This window comes from Portunus trituberculatus, chromosome 17 (assembly GCF_017591435.1).
Source record: "Portunus trituberculatus isolate SZX2019 chromosome 17, ASM1759143v1, whole genome shotgun sequence".
Lineage (NCBI taxonomy): Eukaryota > Metazoa > Arthropoda > Malacostraca > Decapoda > Portunidae > Portunus > Portunus trituberculatus.
Genome location: NC_059271.1, coordinates 3,611,837 through 3,622,500, shown reverse-complemented (window position 1 = coordinate 3,622,500; position 10,664 = coordinate 3,611,837). Strand labels below are relative to the sequence as shown.

Genomic DNA, 10,664 nt, shown 5'->3' with positions numbered 1-10,664 from the left:
CAAAAGTGAGATTTACCACATTTTAGAAAAAAGTTATGTTCCAAATAACTGTGTAAAAGTGAACAGGTGATAATTGAACTGCAAGAAACTCAGGGTTTACTGTAACTATTTTGTGTTTTTAATGCCCTGAGTTTTACAATCCTTGAGTTTACCACTATACTTAAAGAATTTAGAATTTACAAACAATAGTATAACTCAATAAGATACTTTAGTCACACTGACTTGATTGCAAGAAAGAGGAGAGAAAAAGCAGCCAGCACCATCACATTGTGAACACACAAACAAGTGTCTCATTAGTGCAATGGATACATACTATTACATCACACTAGATGTGATAACAAAACACACATATCAATGCAGTTTTTGTTGTAGCAGCGCTGGACCGATGCATCACACCAGTGTGAACTAAACATACACACCCATACAGTGCTAGATGAGGCAGCACTGCACCACTACATCACATCAGGTATGATGGCAAAGCACGCACACTCACACAGTTCTAGATGGCACATTTTCAGGATTTTCAATACCCCGAGTTTAGTGGTTCTCAAGTTTAGTAATGTGAATTTTGAAGAAAGAAGGTATGAAACTTAAGAAAGTAGTGTATCAGACCAGCAATTTCAAGCAGAGCAACTAAAAATAATAATAGTAGTAATAATAATAATAATAATAATAATAATAATAATAATAATAATAATAATAATAATAATATTAATAATAATAATAACAACAATAATAATAACAACAATAATAATAATAGTAATAATAATAATAATAATAATAATAACAATAATAATAAATCATTATTATTATTACTATAAATTATAATGATTATGTTAATAACAATCAAATAAATTAGAACAACAACAATTTCCACAACAACAGCAACAACTCTAATAATAATAATAATGGTAAATACATTTACAACATGACAAGGATAATCAAGAGTAATGAATGAACAATGATCTTTAACCAGTACTGTCAACAAACTAGAGCTACTACCTATTCACTCATCTGAAATTCCCACTGGCCAAGTGAGACCAAGTGAGATTTTGGTATCACCTAATTTCCTGTCTAACATTGAAAGCAAAGAGAAGTTACAGTGAATATTAGTTTACCTGATATAGTCATGAGTACATCCTTGATGACAAACATCCATGTAGTTCTAGTTGGCAGAAGCTGCTCCATGGTAGCCTCATGTAGCTCATTCAGGTTCAAGGTGTAGATGCCTTCCTCAGCACCAATCAGAATGTGTTGGTCACGTGTGTCTGGATGGATCCACGAGGCTGTACAGTGAATGTGAAGTGGACATCCATTGAAAACCTGAAACAAATAAAAAAAAATAATAATAATAATAAACAAATAAATAAACAAATAAATAAATAAATAAGCATATTCTGAATTGGCATATATTCAAAATAGTACTTCACGCTATTCTTTATACAGTGGTTACCCCCAATACATGTTCACAATATGCGTTTTTCACAATATGCGGCTTCATTTCCAAAACATTAACTATTACAGTGGTACCTTAAGATACAAGCTGCCTGAGATACAAGTTTTTAGAGATACGAGCTTTGATTTTATTATTTTTTTATTTTGAGATACGAGTCACACTTGGGGATGTTGCTGCTGTAACATCCCCATCGCTAGTATCCATGTGTTTCCCGTGGATCTCATGCACTGTGATTATTCTTTCATCATTTCCAAACTACAGTAATCGCCCACATATCCAGATTATAGCAGCCAAGGCCCCAGCAGATACGTGAAATATCCGGATACGCAGAATTTCCTCTCCTAACCCCTTATAAATTGAGAAAAAACATGTACATAACCCATATGGGTACAAAAACAATTAATGAAAGCACATTAAATGTATAATCTGGAATAAAAAATTGTACATAAGCAGTACAGTAAAGGCAGTGTCAAACTAGCACTTTTCCGTCAACTTTCTTAAGACTGTCAACTTTTGTCGACACTTGTCGTCACACACAAGCTTGCTACCGCCTTTGTTGCATTTGTCAATTGTAAACAAACATGGCAGCCCCTCCATCCCCAGCAAGTTGATGTTATTTTTTCGTTGTTATTTTGGGCCTTTATTGCTCTCTATGAGAAACTCTTCAAACAGCTTTGTCCTCTCATAAACAACAGAGCAGCTCATCTTGGCCAGTTACTACTTGGAAGTTCTGCCTTGGAGCGTTGCAGTCCCAGAGAAATGTAAACAAACAACTGAACCACTTTTCACTGCTAGGCCAGAACAAATATAGGCAACCCCCGCTTAACAAATACGTTACGTTACTAAAAAACTATTTGTTGTGCGAATTTTCGTTAAGCAAACCAATTATAATAAATTTGACCCCTGACTTGAACTTCCATTGACAGTAAACAAAGCGAAAGTGCATCATAGTACAGTAAAAGGTTTAATAAAAGTAAAAATTATGAAGTTAAACATTTAAGCAGTTTAATTTAAGACTAAGTCATTATAATGTACACTAATGTATGTATGTAAGTAGTTTTATAATGTTGATGATTTTAAATTCATGAAGGGAGGGAGAGTGGAGCACGAAAGACACTAGCTGGCAACCTGTGGAATGTATACAAAAGGCGCATCATTGTACTGCTTGCAAAACTTATGTACATTTCCAAAAAGCTTTCCATTTTATCCACTGCAGAGTCACGAGTTCAGTGAGTACTGAGCTGGGGTGGTGCGGGAAGTGTGACATGGATGACGTTACAACAACAATCAGTCTCTTCCCGCGTTTTCCATTGAACACAAGTGAAATCCTTACATGTTTTTTGTGGATATTATCACGACACACAGTGACGCACCCATAATGGCCCCAAAACATTCTGCAGACACTGCTGGAATTGACAAGGCAAAGCAAGAGAAGTAGTCTGCCCACTCAGCGGAAGATGAGTAAGGGCTGAAATTCCTACTGTCCCTTAGCCTCGGAAGGGACATCATCTGATAGAATACATGGCGAGTGAAAGGTAAATAAAAACATTTTCTGTTTATTTCTTTAGCGTAGTACTTTACATTTTTATTTATATGTATTTTCATTTCTGTAGGGGTGACTTTAGACATACTGGAACGCATTCTCTATTATTACATGTTATAACAGTAATTTCAATTTGCAGTAAGGTTTTCAGGAATGCATATTATGTACTGTATAATGAGGAATTACTGTACTTTGAAAATAAGTGTATGTACATGGTGTAGAGTGTAGATGTACGTAGCTTTTTTTCCATCGTGAAACATTTTGATTATCGTAATTCATATATGAAAAAATAAATTTTGAATATCGACAAAAAAACTACCTTCTTTTATTTACTTTTTAAAATTTTCCAGACATACCTATAGTTTTTTCAAAATGTCTCACAATGAAAAAAAAAAAATCTCTTATGTTTTCTCTTTCCATTGATACCTTTATATCTGAAATTACTTAAAATCTAACAGAGATATTGTGCTCGAAATATCAGTAACTTTAGTTTTGAGATATGAACCATTTTCTGTTGAGCAGTGCATATCACGATGTTTGTTGGCTACATGCTTAGTCCCTGGGCAATTCTGTTCAATCCTGCACAGCCAAGGTCATTTATTACCTCATATACAAGCTTGTAGTTCATATACAAGCCTGCAATTCAGCTCAGTGAGGTCTCTTTCCTTCCCAGCATCATCTACCAAGTGACGTGGTGTTCCTGGTATGTCACTGTCACCGCATGTGGAACACGTGACAGTGATGTAAGTGTCAAAGTTGTTATTTGTTGCCTCCATTGTCTTGGTATCCAGCATTTGGTACATGTTCTTGATACCAGACTTTCAAGTTGTGACCGAAAAATAATGAATTTTTCACCTTTACAAGGAGGAGGAATCTTGCTTTTCAAAAGATGAAAACGTGTATCCATCCTTGTTGTTTCTCGTGACTCGGTTGTTGCTTGTGATGATGAAGCTGACAGCTGTGAGGTTGAGGGAACAAGCTGAGGTGGTGGTGGTGGAGAGGACAAGTGTATGACCGGGATCAGGTCATGAGTGGGCAGTGGCGGATGTTGCTGCGCCGAGCGACTGAGATCTTTGCCTCTTCTTCCTCCCTTCTGCTCTCATTCAGCTTCTTCATCCTTTTCCTCTGGTTGGTCTTCATCTTTGATTGACGACCCATGACTTTCAATGTTCTAAAGTTCAGGGAAAGTGAGGAAAATCAAAAAGACAATTAGCTGCAAAGCGCTACATATCTACACTTCAAGATGTCCGTCAAAAGACTGCCTGTGACTGCCGACCTCACAGCCTACTACAAGGTACATAGCCTCCCTCCCGCTCTGTCCTGATGTTACCATATGAAGGTCTATAACATAAAATACACTAGAAAATAGCAAAATAAAACTGAAAAATGCTACAAAATCATAAGCAATGACAAGTCATGTTGCCTACCACATGGCAGGGCATTCAAAGAGACCTTTAAAGTGCGTAAATAAAGGCAATTTAAACATATAAGGGATTAAGATAGGAACTTGCCGTTTTCACAAAAATCTGTAGACATTTCAAGGGTAACAGCAGTATTAATTACTCAATTTTGAGGTTTGGGTAAAAAAAAAAAATCACATTTCTTTTGCCATCGCCTCCCTCCCCTGTATGCTCTGCTTTTTCCACAACAAAAAATCATTTTAATCATTGAAGAAATATATTTGTGCAATGGTACCTCAGTATATGTCCTTAATCAGTTCCAGATCCTTGGAGCTTTATTAAATAGGATCATTTTTTTCCATAAGAAATAGAGAAAATTGTTAATCTGCTCTCTTGAAAAAAAAATATCCCACTGTTATTGGTATATTATACAATACATAGATGGGGGTATAAAAAATAACTGAAACATTATTTAATACTAAAATGCATACCATATTTGATGGCTTATAAGATATATCCCAAATTCAGCAGGGCATAAAGTAAACCACAGATAAGTCAGACCAATTGGTTGAACGCCAATTCAAGTTCCGAAAATCCAAGTTACTCATGGGAGTTTTCTTTTTTCTTCCCCCCTCCCATTTTGCATGCCTGTTCTCACTTACAGTTGATATGGTCTCTGTAATGAATTATGTAAATAAGTAAATCATAAATTTCCTTTCTGACTGTTTTACTGCTGCTCTGGTAGATGGTCATTGTTCTTCTCCTAAATCTATGAATAGTGGTCTTCCTCAGGGTTCTGTCCTGTCACCCACTCCATTCCTATTATCTATCAATGATCTTCTAAACTGAACTTATTGTCCTATCCACTCCACTCCTACACTGATAATATCACCCTGCACTTTTCCACATCTTTTCAGAGATAACCAACACTTCAGGAAGTAAACAGATCATGCATGGAAGCCACAGAATGGCTGACTTTTGAACTCTTTAAAATATCTGATTGTGACAGAATAAACTTAGTATGTATTGTTCAGTGACACAAAAACTCAATTCTTCCATCTATCAATTCAACACAACATTCCAGACAATTATACCTTCTTCATTGACAATCAACTGTTCCCCTTCTACATTGAACATCCTCAGACTGGCCTTCAATTATAATCTAAACTAGAAATTTCACATTTATTCTCTAGACAAAACAGCTTGTATGAAGTTAAGCAGGTGTGCTTCACATGTATTAGGAGGGGTCCAATCATATTTTTTTTTTTTTTTTTTCTAGATAAGGTGGATGTAAAAGATTTTTTATTTTTTTAACTCCTCTTCTGATTGTCTTCAGCCACTTTCTCACTAATGCAGTGTTGTATTTCTTCCTATCCTCTTCTACAACTTTCATGCCAGCTGCTCTTCTGATCTTGCTAACTGCATGTTTTCCTTCCTTCTGTGGCCTTGTTGCACAAGACTTTATCCTTTTCCTCACCCCTATTTTGTCCACCTCTCTAATGCAAGAGTTAACAAGTACTCTCATTCATTCATCCTTTTCTCTGGTAAAATTTGAAATTCCCTAGCTGCTCCTGTATTTTCACCTACCTATGACTTGAACTTATTTAAAAGAGAGGTTTCAAGACATTTATCCCTTTCTTTTGGCTAACTATTTTTTTAACCTGTTCAGGGACCAGCAGCACAGTGGGCATTTTTTAGATCTAATCATGATGTGAAATACTGCTTTTAGATATGAAATTACTGTCCAGTGTCCTGACTCATTTTGACCCATATCATTTTTAGCATACAAGTCATGTATTATTATTATCTATTTATTTATTTATTTACTTTTTCCAAATAAGATGTAGTGTATCAAGTTGAACTTGTTCCAAAGCTGACATATACCAAGGTTCAGCTGCATATAAAAAAATGTCCAAATATTAAGCACTTACTTTATACAATTCAAAAGCTTAGGAGTTATTTACAGACTTACCTGATAGAAAAAAAAAAGACATCATATTGATGATGTATCAATATATATGGAAAGCTACTGATCTATGGCTTTACCTTTGAAAAACAAGCTCCCATGTGAACCTTAGGAGTAGGCGGTAAGCCATTTGACTGCGGTCTAGGAGGAGTGTTGTGTCTTCTTTTGTCTTTCCGCCGAGGTGGTATAGGTGGTGTCCCATTCCCATCGTCTTCACCACCACTGCTTCCTTGCCCATTTTCTTTGGTTCCTAGAAAATATACAAACATATGTAACAAGTGTCAAACAATGTCTCTCCCTCTCTGATGCTAGTAAGATATCATTATGATCTCATTTTAGTTCTGCTAATGCAGCATGCAATGAAACATTAACCATTTAAAACACGTCTTAATTATTTTGGCTAATCAAAAACACAATCTCAAACATCATCCTGTTTTTTCAACAGAGTAAAGAATAATAATATAAAGAAACATACATAATATATAATGCAATACAACACAATGTGACTGACCATGCAGAACAAAAACAACCGCCGATTAATATAATAAGATAAAAAAAAATAGATCCAATCATAGAAATTAATCATGCAGGAGCTGTCTGGCATGAAGAAAATGGAAAAATAGAATACTTGTTGCAAATAGGATAAATAAATGAATAATGACAAAATTCAGAGTTTGTTTATCCTGGCAAAAATTATATTTAAGTCATGGTATTGACATATAAATTGTGAAAAGGATGGAATAGAGTATGTACAGAAAAGACCATACAATAAATTCCTGCATTTCCCACATTCAGATCTCATGAATAATACAGCAATGAACTCCATCTTAATTTTCATGTGGTAACCATATTCTTACATCTGACAATCATTTCCCCTACAAAATACACAGGTATATTTGGTAATCACATTCTTACATTTGGCAAATTGATCCTTTTTTCTTTAGAAAATATTCATTAACTTTCCTCAGCATATTACCATATCATGTATCAAAATACATGTCAACTGATCTGCTACCATACTGATACTATGGGAGTCTTATGACTGTCAACTTGACTGTTCTGGAGAGAGAGAGAGAGAGAGAGAGAGAGAGAGAGAGAGAGAGAGAGAGAGAGAGAGAGAGAGAGAGAGAGAGAGAGAGAGAGAGAGAGAGAGAGAGAGAGAGAGAGAGAGAGAGAGAGAGAGAGTGAGTTTGATATTACTGAATACCATTCAAGATCTGAAAAATGTTTGAAAACTGAAGCTATTTTCCATATGGGAATCAATATAAAATGAATAAAGCTATTCCCAGACACCCCTACAATACTAGTATCTTAGTGGCTTAAGACAAATGGTCATACTGGTAAGATGGCTGCTTCACATCACCAGCTAAGATAGCATTTATCTAGAAAGGATGTATTGAATGAACTTATTAACAAAGAACTCATTAGAAGATGTTGTTAGTGTTACACTATGCAGGTATTTTCTTCGTCACCAGTCTAGTGAGAGAAGCCAGACAGAGTGACACATAGAGAAGCAACCTACTTACCACCAAAATAAAGGTGATCATAATTGACATTTTGCTGCTGGGAAAAGAGGCTAATGGAAAATACAATTGTGCACTAGTGATGACATTGGGGAGTCGAGGAAGAGAGCCACAGGTAACTTGACATTACTCCTGACTGCTGAAAACTGTTTTGTGTACATCTAGGCTTTCCAATGGTATCAAATTTAACTTAAAATTTTCAGACTGAATTGCTGTCTTCTACTTTATGTCTCCTCCAAATATTAAAAAAAGAAATTAAGGAAATATTTACAGAAATATGCAACATTAAATGATGATGTGACATAATAAAAGCTAAACTAATCAATGGTAACACTGAATAAATACATAGTGGAAACTATGAGAATACAAATAAAAATGTAGTCAAGATTCAACTTCAACTTTTCACTACAGAATACTCAATCCAAATCTTATCCCTACTTACTAATATTAAAAAAGATAATGAAAGAGGCAAGTTAGGTCAATCTTAATAATAATAAGTGGTGGAAAAGCTTTGTGATGATATGATGGTGGTGGTGATGGTGATGAGTTACGATCTTAATTTATCTAACTTCGGTTTGATATGAGACATTACTGGTAAGCCAGCTGATATGCATACACTCACACCATGACATAATGGTGTGTGGCTTATTCTGATTCGTTACATTAATTCCAAATATAATTACTGTGATACCACTAATTATCATCCCTATTTTAATTTTACTGTAATCTTACAGAAATTTAAATGCTAATATATATATATATATATATATATATATATATATATATATATATATATATATATATATATATATATATATATATATATATATCATTAGAATCATCTGTCCAATCAAAATTGCAAGAAGCAATGATTATATTCGTAAGGGAAAATTGTCACAGATATAGAGACAAGACTACAAGAACTTCACTCACTATACAACAACTATGTAAATGCAATTGCAAATGCAACTGAGTGTATGTGCATGCACAGACGCATGCACACACACACAGCAAGTATTTACTAAAGAAACAATGTTTGTAAAGCCTCAGAATGTACAAGGAAATGTGCACATGGATGACATTAAGATACCTAAAAAGGAGTTATATAAAATGTTGGAGGAACTTAAAGATGATAAAGCGATGGGACCAGATGAAGTTTCAGGAAAATTATTGAAGGAGTGTAGAGAAGAATTGATTAATCCATTATATGATATTATAAGGTGTTCATTAGAAACAGGGGAAGTACCAGTAGAGTGGAAAAGAGCTGAAGTGGTGCCCATTTATAAGGGAGGCAGTAAGGAAGAGCCTCTTAACTATAGACCTGTGTCTCTAACAAGTGTGGTCGGTAAGATTTGTGAGAGGGTGATAAAGAAATATTGGATACGGTTCCTGGAGGATCATAAGTTATTATCGGATCATCAATTTGGCTTTAGGAAAGGGAGGTCATGTGTAACAAATCTACTGAGCTTTTATTCAAGAGTGGTTGACAAAATACAAGAGAGAGGGATGGATGGACTGTGTATATTTGGATTTAAAGAAAGCTTTTGACAAGGTACCTCACATGAGACTGCTATGGAAATTAGAGATTTATGGAGGACTGAAAGGAAAAGTGTTAAAGTGGATGGAAAACTACTTGAGATGGAGGGAGATGAGAACGGTAATAAGGGATGCAAAGTCGGACTGGTTGGTGGTGGAGAGTGGAGTCCCACAAGGCTCAGTGCTGGCACCAATACTTTTCCTTGTATATATTAATGACATGCCAGAGGGAGTAAACAGTTATATTAATTTGTTTGCGGATGATGCGAAGTTGTGTAGGTGTGTGAAGAGTGAAGAAGATTGTGAAATTTTACAGGCAGATCTGGATAAGATTTGGGAGTGGAGCAAGAGGTGGCAAATGGAATTTAATCTGAGCAAAAGTCATGTGATGGAGATGGGAAGAGTGGAAGACGGCCAAGAGGGTCATATAAGATGGGTGAAGAAGTAGTGTTGAAAAAGGTGGAAAAGGAAAAGGATTTGGGAGTGATAATACAAGACCATGGGCAGTTTGAGGCTCATATTGATAAGATGTTTGGAGAAACGTATAATTTGATAAAAATATTGGATTAGCCTTCCATTATATGGATAAAGATATGATGAAGAAATTAATTAGTACGGTAATTAGACCAAGATTGGAATATGCTGGAGTGGTTTGGTCCCCTTATAAAAGAAGCATATAAGGAAGTTGGAGAGATTGCAGAGAATGGCAACAAAAATGGTTCCGGAATTGGCAGAAATGACCTATGAGGAGAGATTAAAAGAAATGAATTTGCTTACCTTGGAACAAAGAAGAGAAAGAGATTTAATACAGGTTTATAAACTGTTGAACGGACTGGATGAAGTGGATAATGAGCAAATGATGTTGAGAGAGGAAAACTTAAATAGAACTACGAGATCGCATAGTAAAAAGATGGCCAAGGGAATATGCTTGAAGGATGTGAAGAAATATAGTTTCCCACAAAGATGTGTGGAAGTGTGGAATGGTTTGAGTGAGGAGGTGGTGTCAGCAAGGAGTGTGCATAGTTTTAAAGGAAAGTTGGATGTGTGTAGATATGGAGACGGGGCCACACGAGTATGATACCCAGGCCCTGTAAAATTACAACTAGGTAAATACAACTAGGTGAATACACACACACACACACACACACACACACAAAGGATAAAAAGAGTGGAAGAAAACGAAACTAGGCAAGAACAGAAAATGAAGAATTAAAAGTTGAAGTAGCTAACTACAAGAAAT

The 10,664-nt window shown here is 35.4% G+C and overlaps 1 protein-coding gene across 1 annotated transcript in view; it reads right to left on the bottom strand.

The window, feature by feature from the left end:
* LOC123505172 (mitogen-activated protein kinase kinase kinase kinase 3-like) overlaps positions 1-10,664 on the bottom strand; it is a 190,945-nt gene that overhangs the window by 47,007 nt on the left and 133,274 nt on the right. The window contains exons 15-16 of the mRNA XM_045256333.1: positions 6,446-6,615; positions 1,119-1,323 (exon numbers count right to left, since the gene is read on the bottom strand). Of these exons, the coding sequence (XP_045112268.1) occupies positions 1,119-1,323; positions 6,446-6,615 (375 nt within the window). The remainder of the gene's footprint in view (positions 1-1,118; positions 1,324-6,445; positions 6,616-10,664) is intronic.